The sequence below is a fragment of the Hypanus sabinus genome, chromosome 1 (assembly GCF_030144855.1).
Source record: "Hypanus sabinus isolate sHypSab1 chromosome 1, sHypSab1.hap1, whole genome shotgun sequence".
NCBI lineage: Eukaryota > Metazoa > Chordata > Chondrichthyes > Myliobatiformes > Dasyatidae > Hypanus > Hypanus sabinus.
The window spans coordinates 141,360,685-141,382,900 of record NC_082706.1 but is presented as its reverse complement, the minus strand read 5'-3'; the positions used below and the strand labels follow the sequence as shown (position 1 = coordinate 141,382,900).

Genomic DNA, 22,216 nt, shown 5'->3' with positions numbered 1-22,216 from the left:
CACTGAGTGCAGAGAAATCAACCACCCAAGGTTCATTCAGGGCTCCTGGGAACAACTGAGTCTTAAACCAAACACAGACTAGTGGAGCTGTCATGGTGCAACAAAGCACACAAAATGCAGGAGGAACTCAGCAGGTCAAGCAGCATCTACGGAGAGAAATGCAGTCGACATTTTGGGCCAAGATCAGAAAGGGGTCCGAGGAATATAGGGGTACAGGTAGGCAGTTGATAGGAGAGACCAGGTGAGATGATGTGAGAAGCTGGGAGGTAATAGGTGAAACAGATAAAGGGTTGAGGAAGAAAGAATTTGAGAGCAGTGGAAAGTGGGGAAAAAGGGACGAGGGTGGGGAATTACGGGGAGGTAATGTTGCCTGACCCAAACTCTGCTAGCATTTTGGGTTGAGCCAGATTTTTTAGCATCTGCAGATTCCTTGTCTCTCTAATGGAATCACAGCTTTGTTCCTCCAGATATTTGAGCCAATCATTGTTCATATCCAGTTTGCTGAATACTGGAACATTAAAAGTTGGAAATTGCTTTACATAGCTATTAAATTGCAGCTCTTAAATAGTTCATGGAAAATGGTCTAAGCCTTTCTCACCAAACAGTGCTCTGATTTCTCTGTGAAACAATTAAATAATTCTAAGACCCCACTCCCTGAAGGGGTGGAGGAGGCAGGAAGCCTTAAAACAAATGAGCACTTCATCTCTCAAGATGTAGAATGTGCCAGTAATGGCATTAGTACAGATCAGCATTTGACATTGGCTTAGACACAGACTTGCCTCATGTTGTTGGAACTTGTCACTCCAAAGCAGGAAGCTAACGCTCAGTCCACTTCTTTGCTATCCCCTTTAGGCAGTGACCCGCAGAAGAGGTAATGAAAGAGGCACATGCACTGCAGATGCCAGAAGAACCTCACAGGGCGAGCAGCATCTGAGGGATAAAGGGGAACTTGACGTTTTGGCGGAAACCCTGCATCTGGACTGAGAGTGGACAGCGGAGATGACTGGTATAAAGAGGAGAGAGATGTAGCGTGAAAGGATTCTGAGATGATTGCTAGGCTAAAGAGGGGTGGAAGGTGACAGGCAGGTAATGCCAGGTAGGGGAGGGAGTGAGGGTGAACTTGGAGCGAGTGGCAGGTGAATGATGAAAGAAGATAAAGATGGAGGGGAATGAAAAAGGAGATTCTGCAGATGATGGAAATATTGAGCAACACAAAATGGAGGAACTCAGCAGGTCAGGCAGCGTCTATGAAGGGAAATCAAATGGCTATTTTTGGGCTTTCATGAGAACTGGGGGGGGGCGAGGGAGTTTGAAGGTTGGAGACAGATGCTGGAGGGAGATGTGTAGGAACACAGTGCTACCAGTTCTGATAAATAAAGGAGCGGAGACTGGGAAACATTAAGGGACAGGTGAATGACAGTTAACATCAAATGCAGATGGTACTTATGAAGAGGTGATAAAGATTTAGCAAGAAATTCAGTGCAATAAACAAAACACTGAGGATCTCAACTGGTCAGGTAGCATTTGTGGAACAGTAGACATTTCAGGCCAAGATGCATCATCTGGACTGAAGGATAGAGGAGAGATAGAGTAAAGAGATAATAGGTGATGGATGGATCCTGCTGTGGTGGAGGGGGGTGACAGGTAGATGACGGAGGGGACAGCTGGATGGGGACAGAGGCTGGGGGTGATCCCAGGGTGGAGACAACAAAGCTGTGGAAGATGAAGGAGGGGTATGGATTACACTTGGCTGCCGTAGTGAGTCTGGGTGAGAGAGCGGCTGAAGAGCAGCAAAGTGCAGAGATCGGAGAGGGGGTTGCAGCAGTGAGCGAGGGTCTCACGAAACTCCTGTGAGAGGGAGGAGGGAACCTTCTTTAAAATGGGCATTTGTATTGGCTGTTGATTTAATCTAGTGGTCACCAACCTTTTTAAGCCCAAGATCCCCTACCTCGGCCTTAGTGAAAGGCAAGATCGACCCCAGATCAATTAGTTACATGCATGCGCACCGGGGCAGAAAAGACCGGAAGTAAAACCCCGTAACACGGAAATAGAAATAATGTATAAACACCGGGGTCACCGCCCTTTGTTGCACTGTTTAATATTGACAATATTCTTGTGGAATTGCTTGACAGGGGGGAGGGGCGACCAGAATACAGTGATACTCGAAGCAGGTTCCTTCTGTCCAGTCTATTCCGCAATTTAGTTTTCACAGCTCTCGGCACTGAGCTTCTGTCCCGCGCTGCTCACCTGTTTTCTGCTCACAAAACTCAGTGGGTTTGTCTTTAAGTGCAGGGTGCTTGGACTCAGGGTACCGAAGCAGTTTTGAGGGCTTCATTGCCTCATTAGACAGCCTCCTGCCCGCCGCCAGACGCCTTGGCCAGGTGTGGCTGGTTGCGGGGTGGTGTGAGAAGACAAGGTAAGGGCCGGAGGTCCCCGTGCCGGGGGCGCAGTGGTCGCAATCCAGAGAGAGAGACCAACCAAGCGAGGAGCGCGACAGGGCCTGTGCCCACCCCCTTGTAGGATCTATTGGCCGACAAAAGTTTGTTTCAGTAGATCTCAGCGAGGTAGCTGCTCTGTTACTTACGGAGCCCTGAACCAGAATTAGGTCATCTGCGAATATTTTAGCACCGGGTTCCCCACGAACATTCAGTGTGGTAAACAAGTTTAGAGACGGCGCCCATCTGTCCGTGCTGCAGGCCAGTAGCAACAGCACTTCACGCCGACCGCGTGAGGGTATCACGGTGTTTAGGCGACTGATGACCTCACGTGCGTTTAAGTTCAACAACTGGTGTGATGGAATGAAGAAAGGTGCGGCTGACTCATTGTTTCTTCGCGGCCCGGTGGTTGGGGACCGCAGAAAGTACACTGTGTACTGATGGGGAGCTACACGCATGCGCACTGGGCAGAAAGAATGGAACTAAAACCCTGCAACTCGGAAATAATCTCTCAAGAGTATTTGTGTATTTATTTAGGGATCTACTGGGAAAGACTCAAAGATCAACCAGTCGATCGCGATCGACAGGTTGGCGATCACTACTTTAATCAGATATGGAAATTATCACATCGTCACCTTTTCACCACCCCATCCATAATGCAGGGTGGAAGGTAATGTTTTCTAGGTTAAACTGCTCCACTCCAGAAATGCCTCTAGTTTTTAGTTCCACTTTCCTTGGAAAAAAGGCCAGATTGCATTCACCTTTTCTATGCCTTTCATAATCTTGTACATCTCTATAAGATCAACCCTCAATCTCCTGTGCTCTAAGAATAATGTTCTACCCTGTCTAACCTCTCCCTATAACTCAGTCCCTTGAGCCCTGGCAGCATTCTCGTAAATCTTCTTTGCAGTCTTTCTGGCTTAACGATGTCTTTCCAAAGTCAAAGCCAAGGTAAAATTTATTATCAAGATATGTGCACGTTATCATATACTACCTTGAGATTCATTTCCTTACAGACATTTACAGGAAAATAAAAAATACAGCAGAAGTTAGGAAAAACTGTACATAAAGACTGACAAACAACCAACGTGCAAAATAAGACAAATAGTGCAAACAAAAAATAAAACTGAGAACAAGTTATAAAAAGTCCTTGAGTCTGTTGGTTGTAAAATCAGAACGGAGTTGAGGTGGGTGAAGTTATCCAAATTGGTTGTCGGGTAATAACTGTTCCTGAACTTGGTGGTGTGGGACTTAAGGCTTCCATACCTGCTGATTGATGGTAGTAGTGAGAAGAGGGCATGGCCTGGACAGACGGGTCTTTGATGATGGATGGTGCTTTTTGGGGTAGCACTCCATGTAAATGTGCTCAATGGTGGGGTGACCAAAACTGTATGCAACACTCCTAGAGCAGCCTCGCCAGCTGATAGAAACATAGAAAAACTACAGCACGATACAGGCCCTTCAGCCCACAAAGTTGTGCCAAACATGTCCCTACCTTAGAAATTAATAGGCTTAACTATAGCCCTCTATTTTTCTAAGATCCATGTACCTATCCAGAAGTCTCTTAAAAGACCCTATCGTATCTGCCTCCACCACCATTGCCGGCAGCCCATTTCACACACTCACCACTCACTGTGTAAAAAAACTTACCCCTGACATCTCCTCTGTACCTACTCCCTAGCACCTTAAACCTTTGTCCTCTTGCGGCAACTATTTCAGCCCTGGGAAAAAGCCTCTGACTATCCACACAATCAACGCCTCTCAACATCTTATACACCTCTATCAGGTCACCTCTCATCCTCTGTCGCTCCAAGGAGAAAAGGCCAAATTCACTCAACTTATTCTCATAAGGCATGCTCCCCAATCCAGACAACATCCCTGTAAATCTCCTCTGCACCCTTTCCATGGCTTTCACATCCTTCCTGTAATGAGACGACCAGAACTGAGCACAGTACTCCAAGTGGGGTCTGACCAGTGTCCTACCTAGCTATAACCTACCTAGCTCTTGGCTCCAAATTCAATTCCATGATTGATGAAGGCCAATACACCGTACACCTTTTTAACCACAGAGTCAACTTGTGCAGCAGGTTTGAGCATCCTATGGACTCAGACACCAAGACCCCTCTGATCCTCCACACTGCCAAGAGTCTTACCATTAATACTATATTCTGCCATCATATTTGACCTACCAAAATGAACCACTTCACACTTATCTGGGTTGAACTCCATCTGCCACTTCTCAGCCCAGTTTTGCATCCTATGACGGGTCAGTTTAATACAGTGGGCCAAAGGGCCTGCTTCTGTGTTGTATGATTCTACAAGCTGCCAAGGACACGTTTTGCTGCTGTTGAGAAACTTGTTCGGGGGGGGGGGGTGCAGGATAGGATTCCAGTGAACATACTGGGCACAAGGGACTGGGCTGCTTAACGATTTAAGTAACTCACCAGAGAACAGTCAGAATCAGGTTTAATATCACCGGCATATGTTGTGAAATTTGTTAACTTTGTGGCAGAAGTACAAAGCAATATATGACAATATAGAAAAAAAACTGAATTACAATTAAAAATTAAATATATAAATAAGCAGTGCAAAAACAGAAATTAACAAAAGCTAGTGTGGTAGTGTCCATGGGTTCAATGTTCATGCAGAAATTGGATGGTGGAGGGGAAGAAGCCGTTCCTGAATCACTGTGTGCGTGCCTTCAGGTTTCTGTAACCCCTTCCTGACGGTAACAGTGAAAAGAGAGCATGTCTTGGGAGGTGGCAGACCTCAATGATGGACACCGCCTTTTTGAGGCACTGCTCCTTGAAGAGTGTGGCAGCAGGCTAATCATCATGACTGCCATTTGTAAAAATACGTATGGTTACTGAGATGGGAAATCAAACAAGCTTTGTCCTTGCTTGCAGAGGAACAGACCAGCAGTGCTGTCCAAATATTGAAATCCATAAGCAAGCAACCCCATGTGGATTTCTCAAGATGACAGGAAATGCTCACACAGATGAACACCATTGGCTCCTCTCTATAAACACTGTTGTACATGTTGAGACCATGGTAAAATACAGTGCAGCTCCTCCTGTTAATGAATGAACTCCATATTGTCAGTATTCAAATTAAACCTCCTTTTACAAAAAAACATCAAGGTGTTGCACATTGGCAAGCTGAGAGGAAAATATATAGTTAACAGCAGGTCCCTTACCTCCTCATTAAAGCAGCTAACAATCAAAGCCCCAACCACACCAGACATCCTCTTTTCAGCTCGAAGACACAAAACTCTTAAAGCATGTACCACCAGGCTCAAGCACAGCTCCTCTCCCATTTTTATAAGACTACTGAATGGTCCCTCACAAATTACCTCACAATCTACCCCATCGTGACCTTGCACCCTACTGTCTACCCGCATTGCAATCTCTCTGGAACTGTAACACGTTTTCTCCACTTTGTTGTTTTCTTCTGTATTACCTGATTGTACTGATGTGATGGAATGATGGGATGCAAAAAGTTTTTCACTCTAGCTCAGTACCTGTGACAAAAGTAAATTTGTCCATAGCTCCTTAAAGGTAGGCAGGCAAATTGATAGAGTGATAGAAGTGTATAACAGCTGTGCTCCATGTTCTATGGCATGCTTGCTTTCACTGGCTGGGGTATGGAGTGTAAAGAAGACATATTGCAACTATACAAAACAGAGCACCGAACACAATTCTGGATGCCCCATCACAGAAAGACTCTTTGGAGAGGATGCAGAAGAGGTTCACGGATGATGCCCGGATTTGAGGGTATAAGCTACACGGAGAGACTGGAGAAACTTGGATTGTTTTCTCTGAGCATTGGAGGCTGAGGGGAGACCTGAGAAAAGTTTGTAAAATTATGAGGCACAAATAGGATAGACAGTCATTTTCCCAGTATAAAAAGGACAAAAACTAGAGGATGAGAGTTGGAAAGGTTAAGATGTTGCCTGGACTAGAGGGCCTACATTATATGGAGAGGTTGTCCATGTTGGATCATTATTCCATGGAGGACAGGAAAATAAAGGATGACCTCATACAAGTTTACAAAATCATGAGTGGTAAGAATACAGTGGACAGTAATAGTCTTTCCCCCAGGAGTAGGGAGTCCAAACTAATCGGCACAGATACATGAGGGGAGACATTTGAAAGTGACCCGAGAGGCACCTTGCTTACACAGAGGCAAGTGAGTACCTGGAATGAGCTGAAGTATAATCGCAACATTTTAGACTGATTTTGTTAGGTACATGGAAAGAAGAGGATTGGAGGGTTATGGGCTAAATGTGGGCATGAGGAACTAGTAAGGAAGATTCAGTCGTCAGAATGGACCATTTGGTCTGAAGGGCCTGTTTCTGTGCTACATGACTATAAAATGTGTAAGAACTATCCACAGCTCCATCAATCTGTCACTTGCGACTGATCCACTCCAAGGTTGAAGCAAGTCAATGGAACTCACTGGAACAATTGTGTGGCATTCACCTACTCCCACAAATAGAGTAACAGAAGCAGTTCCTTACTTTAGTACTGACTTTATCCCGTTGAGTTTCAGCACATCACCAAGGACACTGACAAATTTCTATGGTTGTGTGGTGGAGAGCGTTCTGACTGGTTACATCACCACCTGATATGGAGACTCCAATGCACAGAATCGCAACAGGCTGCTGAAGGTTGTACACTCAGCCAGCTCTGTCACAGGCACAACAGTTCCAGTCATTGAGGACATCTTCATGAGTTGGCACCTCAAAAACCAGCATCCATCACTAAGGACCCTCATCATCCAGGATGTCTTCTCATTACTACCAGTGGGGAAGGAGGAACACCCACACTCGATGATTCAGGAACACCCTTCCACCATCAGATTTCTGAGCAGTCCATTATTCCTTTTTCTTTGCACTATATACTTCTTTTGCAATTTAAAGTAATTTCATTGTAATGTTGCCACAAAGCAACAAATTTCATGCCATCCAAGTTAGTGAGAATAAACTTGATTCTGAGTAAGCCTGACCACATCCCTGTCAGTATCCTGCTGAATGAAAGCAAATTGAGCAGACTCCTTGTCCGCTAGTGTGCGAATAAATGAGAGGCTTACCGTACAGCCCAAGTGTGGTAACTGAAGGAAGGAATTGACACAGCAGGTTGATTACAGATTGAACACCGCACCAGAGGTGTGGGCTTCCGAACCTTTAACAAGCCACTGGCCCTTGAAAATGTACTCAACGCGAGTGAGGAGGGTCGGGCCATTGAAGGAGCTGGCTGGGTCTGCAACCCTCTGCAGTCTCCTGCAATCATGCACATTTGAGCCTCCACACAAGGCGGTGATGCTCTCCACCAAACACCTATAGAAACTTGTAAGTCTTTGGTGACATACCAGATGTCCTCAGTGCATTTTCTCAGCCAATCTTGAACTGCTTACAGCCAAATGTGCATTATGTGGAATTTATGTTTCCAGAAGTAAATCCCTTAATGACGTCCAATCTGACTCCACAGTCTTGATATTTTGCTAATTACTGCTGCTCCATGTATAGCTCTGATAGTAAACCTTTTCCATGCCTCGAAATCTGGGGTGGGGGGAGGTGGGAGAGATTAGAAATGGTGAACAGGAAGGAAGAAAGTGTGCCTTGTCCTAGTTGTGTGAAATACATAAAATGGAAGAAGGAATTGTGCTCAACTTGGATAGAAGCATTACATTATTGACAGCAGGACTTGCCTGAAAATAAACTTGGATGGATTCAGTTCCTTTTAATTATTAAAATGGTTTTAACAGAATCCAAGTCTGAAACAAGAGGTAATATATTGGATTTCCCTTATTTTACTGACTGACAGCCAGAATTTCTTACCCCTATTTCTCCCCTTCTGGCACGTGTTTCTTTCCAGTTTCATACAGCATGGAAATAGGCCTTCTGAATGCATACTGTCTTCTTCCCAGGGAAAAGGAATCAAAACTTTGGGCACAGGTTTAAGGTGAGAGCGGAAAGATTTATAAGAGACTTAAGGGTTCTCCATATATTGAACAAACTGCCAGAGGTGGTGGCTAACGCAGGGACATTAACAATCTTTTAAGATTCTTGGACAGATAGGGTTTGGAAAGGTTTAGAGGGGTACAGGCCAAACATGGACTAATGGAAATAGCAAAGTGGGCAATGCATCTTTGTAGGCATTGATAAATTGGGCTGAGGGCCTGTTTCAATGCTCTATGTCTCTACACAAAATGTAAGATGGATAATGGAAGGCATGCAGTATGTTTTTTGCTGTTCTTGTTTGGCAATAATCTCTCTCATTTACCCAGATCTGTCAGCTATGTTTTGAGCTGTCCTCAACCCCACTCCTCCCACCCTACAATACTCTGAGACATCCAAGTCAATTCTGACACTCCTGAACATCTTGACCATCCCCCCCCCCCCCCAAACCTTCCACCACCTTTCCTTCCAAGGTCTACCTCTTTAGAATTAGAGAATCAGAAAGCAGTACAACATAGAAACAGACCCTTTGGCCCACCATGTCTATGCTACCCTTTCTGCCTATGGACACCAACTACATTTGCCTGTATTCAGTCCATATCCCCCTCTGCCTGCCTATCTAGGTGCCCCTCCTTCAGCTTGATGGCATGTGTTTTCAAGCTTTTGTATCTTTTGCCGAATGGGAGAGGGGAGAAGAGAGAATGTCTAACATGGGTAGGACCTTTGATTACATTGGCTGCTTTACCAAAGCAGCAAGTAGAGATGGAGTCACAAGAACATAAGAAATAGGAGCAGAAGTAGACCATCTGGCCCATTGAGCCTGCTCTGCCATTTAATAAGATCATGGCTGATTTGGCCATGGACTCATCTCCACCTACCTGCCTTTTCCCTGTAACCCTCGTCCCTTATTATGCAAAAATCTATCCAACCTTGTCTTAATTTTATTTACTGAGGTAAGCTCCACAGCTTCATTGGGCAGAGAATTCTACAGATTCATCACTCTCTGGGAAAAGCAGTTCCTCCTCATCTCCATCCTAACTTTACTCCCCCGAATCTTGAGGCTATGTCCGCTAGTTCTAGTCTCACCTACCAGTGGAAACTACTTCCCTGCCTCTATCTTATCTATCCCTTTCATAATGTTGTATGTTTCTATAAGATCTCCTCTCATTCTTCTGAATTCCAGTGAGTACAGTCCCAGGTGACTCAATCTCTTCTCATAGTCTAACCCCCTCATCTTTGGAATCAACCTGGTGAATATCCTCTGCACCATCTCCAAAGCCAGTATACCCCCCCTCAAGCAATGAGTCCATGGAGAGGAGGCTGTTTCTGTGGTGTCTGAGCTCTCCACAACTCTCTGCACTTTCTTGTGGTCTTGAGAATGGCTGTAGCGCCAAGGATAGGGATGTGCGGGGCAATCAATCAATTAATTAATTAATTAATTAATCTATCTATCTATCGCAGACAAAGGTAGGTGTCAGTAATGCACAGCCAGGAAGTGGTGGTGTAAGCAGATATGACAGTGGTGTTTAAGTGCTCCTAGACAAACAGATATAAAAGGAATGGAGGGATATGGATCATGGGCAGGCAGAAGGATTACTTTAATTGGGCATCATGCTCTGCATACATATTGTGGGCTGAAGGGCCTATGCTTCAGTATGAAATATACTCCCCATTAGCTTTCAGGCAGTGGGATTCTCTCTAGAAGAAAAAAACACATCCACAAGGGTTCAGTAAGCATCACTTCAGGATGGGGTATGAACAAGGGCTGATACACAGCACCATCTGAATGAGCTGTCCCAATGGATAGGCGCTCGGCTGAGACCAGTGAGGTGGAGGGGGGGCCAGAGACTGGATGCACAGCCCTTGTGGCAGGAGGCTATACAAACACAGAACACAGCAGGATGCACCTGCAATGAATGTTACCTAACACTCCACCAGAACTGGAAAGGCACTGTTTGCTTTTGGTGCGCAAGTACAAGGGTGGTATTGTTTTAAAAGTAGGAGCAGTGGCACAACGAAAGACAAGAATAACCTCTTGAGACCTTCCATGCGTGACACAGTAAATCAGGGAAAATTCTGGATGATTTACTTGCTTTTTTAAAGCAGCAAAAATATGTTTCTGGAACAGCAGGCAGTTTAGTTAGTTCCTGTTCCTCAGGAGGTGGACTTTACCGACAAAGTCCTCGAGAAGGTCACAGACACAAGGAGCACGAAAACAAGACCACATTAGAAAGCTGATTAAACTACTTTTTAATTAGTACATTTCCGAGCTGTGCAGCACAGTCAGAGGCCTTTCAGACTATGCTAAGACGCTTCACCCAAAAATACACCCTCTGCTGTCCATTTTGTGTACAGTCACACTCAGACAGCACAGAAACAGGCCCTTCGGCCTAACTGGTCCATGCTGATCTTAACTAATCCCATTTGACAAAGTTTGGCTCATATTCTATCCATGTTTCTGTACAAGTACCTTCTGAGCGTCGCTAATTTGACTCAGCCACTTCCTCTGGCAGCTCATTCCATAAACAGCCCAACCACCCTCTGCATAAACGTTGCCTTCTGGTCACTTTAAATTTTTTTTCCCCTTTCACCTTAAACTGAAGTAACTCTATTTTCCCCAAGGAAAAAAAGCTGTGTGCATTAATCCTGTCTATGTCCTTTACCTCCACAAGATTACAGCTGTCTCCTACATGCCAACCAATAAACCTTATAACTAATTGGACACTAATCTCATCCATGATCTTTATGTGATTAATTGTGCTGATTTTGCTCATTTAAAATTAATCAAAAGAACACAACAACATACTCTGGATGATTTCCTCGGTCTATAACCATTAGGAACTAATATAGTTTTATAGTACTGTAGTAGTATTGGTAGTGTTCTAATTTGTTCTGCATTTCATTTAAATTCATTATTTGTTACTCAGTTAAGTGCTAATTTGTTGTTTTTATACCTTTTTAAATATTTCCATGAAACTTTGGCTAATTGGGGCAACCATATAATTAGGTCAAATGTATCCCAATCAACCAGAATCCAGTGTACATCAACACAAATGCTGCCCAATCTGCTGAGTTTTCCCAGCATTTTCTGTTTTTACTTCAGATAGTCAGTAGTTGCAGATTTTTTTTGATTTCCATAAATGATTCATTATATCCTTGCCCACTCCCCATAATTCCCAACTCCCCCAAAATATAAAAACCAAAGGCAGAACCTTAAACATTTTCAATGATGCTGCCTCAGTTCTGTGGGTAGAGGATTCTCAGACTTAAGACTCTGTGCCATAAGTCTTTCTACTTTTACATCTGAAAATTACCACCCTTGTTTTAGAGAGAGGTTGAAGAGACAGGCTGAACTTCGGTGCTAATGCCATGGGTGTGAATACACATTGTGCTCTTGAACTTTTGAACTCACAATTTCCTAAAGCCCAATCCTTGTGTATACTTAAAATTTTAACTCAGACATTTTTGCAGGAGTAGGGTCTTTTCAGGTTGATGAAACAAACCTCTGGATGTAGCCCACAGCGAGACATGAACTTGCTGGATCATCTGAACAGACTATTTTACGGGCTTTGCATTAGGTTAGATTTGCATGGGAGTCATCAGGCCACATACTTTATTGAAATTTTTACAGAGGAAGGGGCTGGGATGGGGAAGAGGGAAGGTAGAGGGGAGAAGAGACCCAAAATATGTTTGTTACATTTTCTTTAACTATTTTGCAGGCGCTGTACTGTTGTTAATTATTTAAAATATTATTGGGAATTATGATGTAGGAGCCATTTTGGCTAACAGAGAAATCCTATTCCACCAGTTTCCTTTGATCTACTCACTCCACATCCCCAACAACCCTCCCTCAAGGTTCTGACCTTTATCTACTCGCTAGAGACAGTTAACCTACTAACCCAGCTTTACAACGTGGGAGGAAAGCTGAGCGTACAGGGGAATCCACGTGGCCTCGGAGAATGTGCAAAGTCCACACAGACAACACCTGAGGTCAGGGTTGAATCTTGGTCTGGGGAACAGTGAGGCAGCAGCACTACTGGGCCATGCTCTGTGGAGTGATTGTCCTTTAAACAATTAAAAAATATAATTACCTCTTAATAGTATTGTTTCTGAATATTAACAACATTCGGAAACATTTCAAAAGCAATCCTTAGCTTCGATTCACAGCCAAGCTCATGAGGTCATTGCTCACAGGTGGATGTGGTTTGCACCAACCCAACCCATTGTTTTCCAATTATCTCTTAAAACATAGAACAACACTGCACAGCAAAGGCCGTTTGACCCACCATGTTGCGCCATCTTCCGATCTTGTTGAAAGAGACCTCAGTGCAATGAACCACATAGTCAGAAGAAAACAGAAACCAGTGAGACACTGGTGTGGAGACCCAAGGCTTTTGCTGTTACAGCTTGAACCAAATATTCCAACTCTTGCTAAAAACCATCAAGCTCAAGGACCACATTGATACTGAAACTGCTGTAGAGATACTGCAAATGCTAGGTTTAAAGACAAATAAAAAAATTAAAGCAGAATCTTTTCTCTCAGCTTAGCATTTTGTAGATGTTTTTATACCGTGGGGGCGACAGAAAGTATATTGTGCCTAGGAGGGGTGTTGGACAGTATGAAGGTGCTTTGTGGGGGGTGTTAGCAAGTATGAAAGTGCTCCTGGGGGGGGGGGGGTGGGGGTTGGGCTAAAAAAGATTAGGAAACACTGCTCTAACCACTACTCTACACTTCATACGTTCTAACTCAGCAATGGACCACCTCTTGCGTTAAAATGGACTTGTCTCTGATTGGTGTCTGTTTTTGCACTGAGGACCAGTCTGTGCATATTCTTCAGTTTCTCTCTCGGTTTGGTTTATTATTGTCACACGTACCAAGGTACAGTGAAGATTCTTCCTTGACATGCCATTCATACAGATGATTTTATCACAACTGTGCACTGAGGTGGTACAAGGTAAAACAGAATTCAGAATAAAGTGTTACAATTACAGAGAAAGTGCAGTGCAGGCAAACAATAAGGTGGAAGGATATATCGAGATAGATTGCAAAGTCAAGGGTTCACCTTATTGTACTAGGAGACGATTCAATAGTCATATAACAGATGGGTACAAGGTGCCCTTGAGCCTGGAGATATGTTTTCAGGCTTTTGCTATGGAAATGGGGGAAAAAAAAGAGAATGCCTGGAATGGGTAGGGTCTTTAATTACATTGTGTGATCTTCATAATTTATATTCTGTGTGTTGTCTGTACCCACGTACCTGTGATGCTGCTGCAAGTTTTTCACTGTACTTGTGCATGTGACAATAAGCTTGACTTGAACTTAAATCTATGGCTCTCATTGTTTAGTACATCTCCACTGGATGCCTCCTCAGATTCCCTTGTCCTAGCCTCTCCTCACAGCTAACCAAATAAATGTTTGAAATTCATGGTATTATCATCAATTTAGCTTTCAATGTCCCACGTGAATGATACAACAGCATTGAATGTAGGGAGAACATTAACTTCATCCTCAATAGGCAAATTAATTCGTCAAAATAGTTGCATCGAGGTCAAAGTAGTTGTTTTCCACAGGGCAGAGAATCTGGCAAGTAATAAAAGTCATATGTTCTCATCAAAAATATTATTTCCATGGCTGTAAAGTTGTCTATTGCTGATGAAATAATGCCTTAACACACATAAAAATGAACACGTCAAGGCTATTTAAATGCCATTATCTGCGTGGAATGACTGCCAATATTTTGAGGACATTTATTTAATATTAGTTGCATCAATTCAATCACATTTCTTGTTGGTCTGGGCTCTGATGGAGGAATATTTGCTTTAAAGCATACCTGAGTCAGTCATATAAGCCTCTATGTATGCCAAGTGACCGCAAAGCATACAAGCAGTGATCGGCCATTCAGCCCATCGAGCCTACTCCACCATTCCATCATGGCTGATTTACTTTTCCCTCTCAACCTCATTTTCCTGCCATTATCCTTAACACCCTTACTAATCAAGAACCTATCAACTTCCACTTTAAATATACTCCATGACTTGGTCTCTATGGCCATCTGTGGCAACGAATTCCACAGATTCACCAGCCTCTGGCTGAACAAATTCCTCCTCAGGTATGGCCTAAAGAGATGTCCTTTTATTCCAAGGTTGTGCTCTCTAATACTAAACATCTGCTCCACATCCACTCTATCCAGGCAAGTGCTGTGGGCTCCAAACCCCTCCCGTTCATGGCCCAATCCAAACTTCTCAAATGCTACAATGGAATCTGCATCCAGCATTTCTGCTGGCAGCTCGTTGCACCTTCACACCACCCTCTGAGTGAATTAATTTTCCCTCAGATTCCTCTCAAATATTCTATCCTTCATCCTAAACCTATGACCTCTAGTTTTAATTTCACCCAACCTGAGTCTACAAGCATTCACGCTAACTATACCCCTCATTTACTTGTATACCTCCATAAGATCTCCCTTAATTCTTCTGCACTCCAGGAAATAAAGTCCTAACCTATTCAACCTTTCCCTATAACTCATATCCTCAAGTCTTGGCAATATCCTTGTAAATCCTCTTCACACTCTTTCAAGCTTATTGATATCTGACCAATACTATACATGATACTCCAAATTCACCCTCACCAACTTCTTGTACAATTTCAATATAACTTCCTAACTCCTATACTCACTGCAAGGTCACTATGCTAAAAGCTCTCTATGACCCTATCTACCTGGATGCTACTTTCAAGGAATTAAGGATCTGTATTTCCAGATTCCTTTGCTCCACTGCGCACCCTAGTTCCCTTCCGTTCACTATGCAAGTCCTAATCTGGCTTATCCTCCCAAAATACAACACCTCACATTTATCTGTATTAAATTCAGGGGAATGGGCAAAGAAGCGGCAAATGAAATACAATGTTGGAAAGTGCACGGCCATGCACTTTGGTGGAAGAGGAAAACAAACGGGCAGACTATTATTTAGATGGGGAGAGAATTCAAAATGCAGAGATGCAAAGGGACTTGGGAGTTCTTGTGCAAGATACCCTAAAGGTTAACCTCCAGGTTGAGTTGGTGGTGAAGAAGGCAAATGCAATGTTGGCATTCATTTCTAGAGGCATAGAATATAAGAGCAGGGATATAATGTTAAGGCTCTATAAGGCATTTGTGAGCCCACATGGAGTATTGTGTGCAGTTTTGGGCTCCTTATTTTAGAAAGGATATACTGATATTGGGGAGGGTTTAGAGAAGATTCACAAGAATGATTCCAGGATTGAAAGGGTTACCATGTGAGGAACGTCTGGCAGCTCTTGGGCTGTATTCCCTGGAGTTCAGGAGAATGAGGGGGGATCTCATTAAAACATTCTGAATGTTAAAAGGCCTAAACAGATCGGATATGGCAAAGCTATTTGCCATGGTAGGGGAGTCTAGGACTAGGGGGCACGACTTCAGGATCGAAGGATGTCCTTTTAGAACTGAGATGTGGAGAAATTACTTTAGTCAGAGGGTGGTAAATCTGTGGAATTTGTTGCCATGAGCAGCTGTGGAGGCCAAGTCATTGGGTGCATTTAAGGCAGAGATAGATAGGTTCTTGAATAGCCAGGGCATCAAAGGTTATGGGGAGAAGGCAGGGGAGTGGGGATGACTGGAAGAATTGGATCAGCCCATGAGTGAATGGCGGAGCAGACTCCGGGCTGAATGGCCTACTTCTGCTCCTATATCTTAAATTCCATTTCTCCTTTTGCAGCCCATTTTCCCTGCTGGTCAAGATCATGCTGAAAGCTTAGTCTTGGCACTTTCAATGAGGGAGTCTGCAATGTCCTGTGGTCTTCGGTAGAGCAGTTACCATACCAAGTAGTGATGCATCCATACAGGATGCTTTCTATGGTGCATCTGTAAAAATTGGTGAGGGAAATTAAAGAAATTAGGAAAAGGGTTTCACTCAGTGACTACAATCTGCAGCTCACTGTCTGAAAGGGTGGTGGAGTTGAAACCCTCTCAGTATTTAAAAATGCAACAGGATCTGGCACCCGATGTTCCCTAACCCACAAGACCATGGATTGTCCAACTAATTAATAGCTAACAGGCAGGGCCATAATGTGCCAAATAGTTGCTTCCTGATGGTGTGCTTTCCCCTTCTAATAAAGCATGCACTATTAAAAAATACAATGCTGGAAGAACTCTGGGTTGAACAGCACCTGTGGAGGAAAAGAGTGCAAGTGCACATTTCTGATCAAGCTACTACCCTGAGCCAAGGCTGAGAGGGAAGAGGAATGATTGATTGTGTACAGCAGTATGAAGGTTTACAGTGAGGTGACCAGGTGCATTTCTATATCTAACAAACACCAGTACTTTCCAGAGCTACCTTAAGCCACTGACCCAGCGGTTCAGGCATTTTATCTCACTTAAGGCTGATTTATACTTGTGTGTACGGGCTACGCCACAGCCTATGCCGTAGCCCTAATTTTCACTTCTGCATCACTCTACACTGTAGCGAGCATGCGTTGGTGTGCGCCAAAACGCTAGTTGGCGGGGGGGGGGGGGTTTCTATGCCACTGTGTTGAGTTTCTTCATGAAAGACATGGACGAGGAAAAGCATTTCAAACATTTTCGCATGTCAGCAGGTAGATTTGACGATTTGGTTCATCTGTTTTGCATCAGTGTACAGACATGGGGGAGAATAAGCAACCGGAAACGCGTAGGAGGAAACGTGATGCTACCGAGCGGACCAATCACAGTTGTTGCGGTCTGCATCGCCACGACGCACAGGTTACTTTTCTGGGGAGGTGCACGTCACCCTTCGGCATCAACCTGACGCACAAGTATAAATCAGCCTTTACTCTTCCCCACCACAACACAATGGCTGTAGTGCTCACTGGTTATGTATTTTGTATTGTATAGAACTTCTCCTACTGTTATCATAAAGCCCAATATAACATCAACATTTTGCCTTCTGTCTGGGCAGCTTCCACTCATCGGGAATTAATATCATATCCAGCAGTTTCAGGTAACTCACTTTCCCTGTGTGCCAGAACCTGCTGATTCTGCTGTTGATAACCACTGACTTGTAAGTGGCTCGATGATACTGACTCATCGAACAGTACAGGTGTCATAGTACTGCAGGGGTTAACATAATGCTATCACAGCCCCAGCAATCCAGGTTCAGTTCAGCCATTGTGTGCAAGTAGCTTGAGCATTCTCCCTGTGACTGTGTGGGTTTTCTCCTCCATCACAAAGACGTACAGGTTAGTTGGTTAATTGGCCACATGGGTGCAATTGAGCGGCACAGTCTCATTGGGCCAAAAAGTCCTGTACCGTGCTGAATCCCTAAATAAAAGATAAATAAACGAGTAAAGGAACTGACCCTTTAGCCCACAAAGGCAGTACCAAACATTATACTGAATTAGACCTAGTCTCTTCTGCAGCTCCATGTCCCTAGTCCTAAATACTCATGAAGCTATCTGAAAATCTCTCAAACAACTATCATACCTGCCTGCACTATGATCCCTGGCAGCGATTCCAAGCACCCACTGGTCTGCGTAAAAAAAAAATACTTACCCTACATATCTCCTTTAAACTTCTCATTCACATTTTAAATGCATGAACTTGACATTTCTACACTAGGACAAAGATTCTGATCATCTACCCTATTTATGCCCCTCATGATTTTATAAATGTCTATCAGATTTCCCCTTAGCCTCCAACACTCCCGAGAAAAACGCACGTTTAATCAGCCTCTCCTTCTGTCTAATCCACAAAGCATCTGGCAGACCTCTTAAGCACCCCTTCAAAGCCTCCCTATCCCTCTTATAATGGAATGACCAGAAAGGCACACAAGTTTTCTTTCCCCCAGTCGCACTCAGTTGATTTTTCCCGCAGATCTGAATTTCACAGATTATATATTTCTTTATAGTTTTCCCTCTCACATACACACTCTCTATCATTCTCATAGCCTCTCGCTCTTTTACTCTCACACACACACTCCATCTCTCTCACTGCTCATCACAATAGCAATCCCAGCCTCACCCATTGCACTATCCATCCCTCCTCCCCCTCTTAAGAACACCATTTCTCGCCCTCTTTTCCCAGTTCTGATGAAGGGCCTTCAACCTGAAACATTAGCTCTGCTTCCCTCTTCACAGATACTGCCTGTTCTCCCGAGTGCTCCTACCATTTGTTGAACTTTAAAACACTGATGAACATGAAACAGTTGACTCCATCCTGTGAGATGTTTGTCATGGACTGGGGGACTATAAGATCTGTTTCTGTGTGGTCTGACTCCATGCAGCCAGCTTGAAATTATAGCCCAGTTTCTTGCAAGCACACCCCAGTGACTAACCTGGTGACTGCTCTTCAATCTGTGCTTGAAGGTACACGAAGAATAGCAGACCCACGCATCCAAAGAACAGGACAGACAGGAAGATGTGTCTCAGTTTCATGTCTTTAGCCAAGTCCTTAGTGTAGCATCGTCTTTTTCGCTTCATGGCACTTCATCTTCAGCCTCTCATTCCCCTCTGTGGGTGAGTTCTGGTAACACAGGACACAAAGCTTACTAACCAAACACAGCATGCAGAGGTTTCAAAACATGTTAAGAAGCAAAACGATGGCGACTCATTTGAACACAGCAAGCTCCCACTATATGATAAGCTTCCATGCAATTTATGCTACTGTGGCCGACCCTTGGATTGGATGCCCCTTCAGTCCCCTTCGATGTCTAGATGGTTTAAGTGACCACCTAGACCAGGCATGGGCAAACTACGGCCCGCGGGCCATATGCGGCCCGTTAAGATTTTTAATCCGGCGCGCAGAACTTGATGAAATTATATTAATAAACCTTAACGTTTTTTCCCCGCAATTCTGGTGTTTTCCCAATAGATGACGCACACTATATACATTTATGGCGACCCATTTCCTGGCACATCCGAACCGGGTCACAATTAGCCAGCGTTCCGGCTAAGGGAGATAGCCTACGGGGATTTGCGAGCACAGAGCTTTGGAGCCTCTGCGCCACAGGGGGCAGGTTGAGGGAGGCTTAAAAGTGAGACTGGGGATTTCGAATAAAGTTTTTCCTTCGACTGCAGTTACCGACTCCGTGTCGTAATTTTAGCGCTGCGTGTAGCACACCGCTACACATTGACCTTTGTTGAGGTGCAGCGTATTACTCCACATTTGCGCTTTACTCTTTGTTCGGCTCGACCTATTTGTGTGAACAGGCGATCAGCGTCATGAACATCAAAAAAGCCAGCCACAGATCCAAGTTAACTGACCAACACCTCAGATCCATCCTGAGAATCGCCACAACAAAACTAAATCCAGACTGATGCGCTGGCTAAAAAGGGAGACCAACAACACTGTTCCCACTGAAATTAAAAATAAGTTTCTTCGTTGTGTTATGTAAAAAGTGCATTTGAAAATATTTTTTTCAATAAGCCTTACATGTTACATGTCATTTCTGTTAAGTGATGGACATGAGTAGTGCGCAGGTGCACGTACGTTCTCAAAATAAAAAATGTGCTCCAGATCAAATAACGCGCTCCGCATACTGGCGCGCTGTCACTGTTCTGTCCTTGTGCGGGTCGTTGTTGAGTTTTGACACAGGGGACAATTGAATAAGAAGGAGCAGGACAAGTAGACCTGCATCTCCTACCGTTTTTGAAATAAAGACAGTCAGGAGGAGAGTGATGATGATAATATCTTGAAGGATAACAGAATTTTCAGTGCTTTAAAATATTAACTGTTACTATTAAAAAACGCTGAATCTTATTCATTTATTCATTTAATTTTCGGTGTTTTAAAAGTCATTTCAATAAATAGCTAAATACCATGGGACTTCAAAGACAGATATTTTGTTGTAATGCATTTGTTCATTTTCAATTGAAATTAAAGCACATGTTTTCTACATATCCCGTGATATTTTATTTTCTCTTATGAGGTGTATTACCAAAACACTCTGTCCATCTGCTCCTGGTCTGGCCCCCCTGTCAAATTTTAGAACCCTTTGTGGCCCACAAGTCAAAAAGTTTGCCCACCCCTGATCTAGACACTTCATAATCGGTGTCAGTGACTCTGCTTCCACCCCTCTCTCAGCTCTTTCCTCTTACTCTGACTCTGTATCCTCTAGTTTTATCTCCCTCTGGCATGGATACTGCCATGCTTGTGGGGATTGTTGTAATGCTATACTGCACCAACGTACAAATTTTGGCTAAAATAATGAAGTAAAATCATGCATTTTTACAGCATATTTTGTGACAAAGCACATCTGGAGTTGGATCTGCACTGTCATTTTGAAAACACCAGTGGCTGATTAGATCTCACAGACACCAATCAAGGCAGTAACCAGGTAATGTTCAGGATTTTCTGGAAAAATGTCAGTGGTTCCCTAGGGAGCTGCTGACATTTCTGTCCATAAGCATCAAGAAATTCAGAATATTTCGTTGAGGTTTCCCCTCGACTATAGTTGACAGAGCCTTTAACTGTGACTCCTCTAATTTCCTGCTCTTGTTGAGCTGAAGGGCCTGTTTCTGTAAGGAATGAATTGAACTCTCCTCTCTAATTGATACTCTGAACAGTTTACTCCTCACCTGGTTTGCTTTACCATTTCAACCCTACTGCACCCCTCAAGGCACCTTCCGAATCAGCCAAGGAAATTGACCATCAGTGGCAAGAGATGTGACTTCTTCCCTCTCTACCATGCAGGCACCCAAACAGGCTTTCCAGCCGAAGCAACGGCTCACTTGCACTTCAATTTACCACACTGCATTTGGTTCTCACAAAGTGGCCTCCTTTACACTGACAAAAGCAAAGGAAGACTAAATTATTGATGTGCAGATCACCTCAGCTCGATCCAGTGTTCTAGCCATGTTCTCAAACCCTTCATTCTACCTCTTACATTGTTATTTTTAGCATTTCTTTTGACACTACTTCCATTTGTGCTAGTCACTGTTTTTGTGCTATTCACTGTTTTTGTACTCGTCACTGTATGTATTGGTACATTTACGGTTGTTTTCATGTACACTGTTCACTCGAGTTTCACGTGAGCAAGGAATTTCATTGCACCCTGGTATGTGATGATAAACTGATCTCAGAGCCTGTATCTGACATGATTCCAGTCTCCAGTTTTCCTCCTCAATGGAGTGTGGAATATTTTTAAAGCAGAGATAGTTGGATTTTAGATAAGCAAGTGATTGAAAGATCACCAGGATCAATCAGCAGGAATGCAGAGATGAGATACAATCTACCTGCACCGGACTCCGTGACAGTAACACCACATTCTGCACTGTCTTCCTCTACTATCTCAATTCACTTACGTATGGAATGATCTGTCCGGATGGCATGCAGACAAAAGTATTTTTAAAACTATATCACAGCACATGTGACAATAACAAGCCACTTTCAATCAGATCATCCATGATCTTACTGAATTGTGAAGCAAAATTGAAAGGCCAAATTGAATCTCCAAATTGCATGTATATTCATTTAAATTCAAGGATCACATTACTGGACACCGCAATACTGTACAATATCAATGCTGAGGCTTTATCTAAAAGCAGCCAGGAGCTACATTATTACCCACTATGTTAAGAGTTAATTTATTTTTCATTTCAATGTTCTTCTTCCTCACACACATAAGGAAAAATACGTCACCGTGAATGTGTGGCACGCTGTGTTCTCCTTCTCAATGTGTGCTTTTAGTCTGATCACCCGGACAGCAGATTCAGGAGGCGTGCTTGCTTCTAGAATAATGCAGATGTTTCGCAGATGTTTAGCCAGTTTGCTAAATATTTCAGCATGCCTCGACATGCAAATAGGAAAGGTAATATCTTGAAAATAAACTGTAC

General features: G+C 43.6%; 1 protein-coding gene across 4 annotated transcripts in view; it reads right to left on the bottom strand.

Moving 5' to 3' along the window:
• Positions 1-22,216, bottom strand: part of LOC132398195 (carbohydrate sulfotransferase 9-like) — an 86,795-nt gene that overhangs the window by 32,152 nt on the left and 32,427 nt on the right. For 3 of the 4 annotated variants that reach the window (XR_009513572.1, XM_059977285.1, XM_059977297.1), the window contains exon 2: positions 18,718-18,905. Coding sequence is in view for 3 of the 4 variants with exons in the window: in XM_059977285.1 (XP_059833268.1) it covers positions 18,718-18,862 (145 nt within the window). In the remaining variant the exon portion in view is untranslated. Of the gene's footprint in view, positions 1-17,394; positions 17,607-18,717; positions 18,906-22,216 lie in introns of those variants that run through there. The other variant, XM_059977302.1, reaches the window with a different exon arrangement.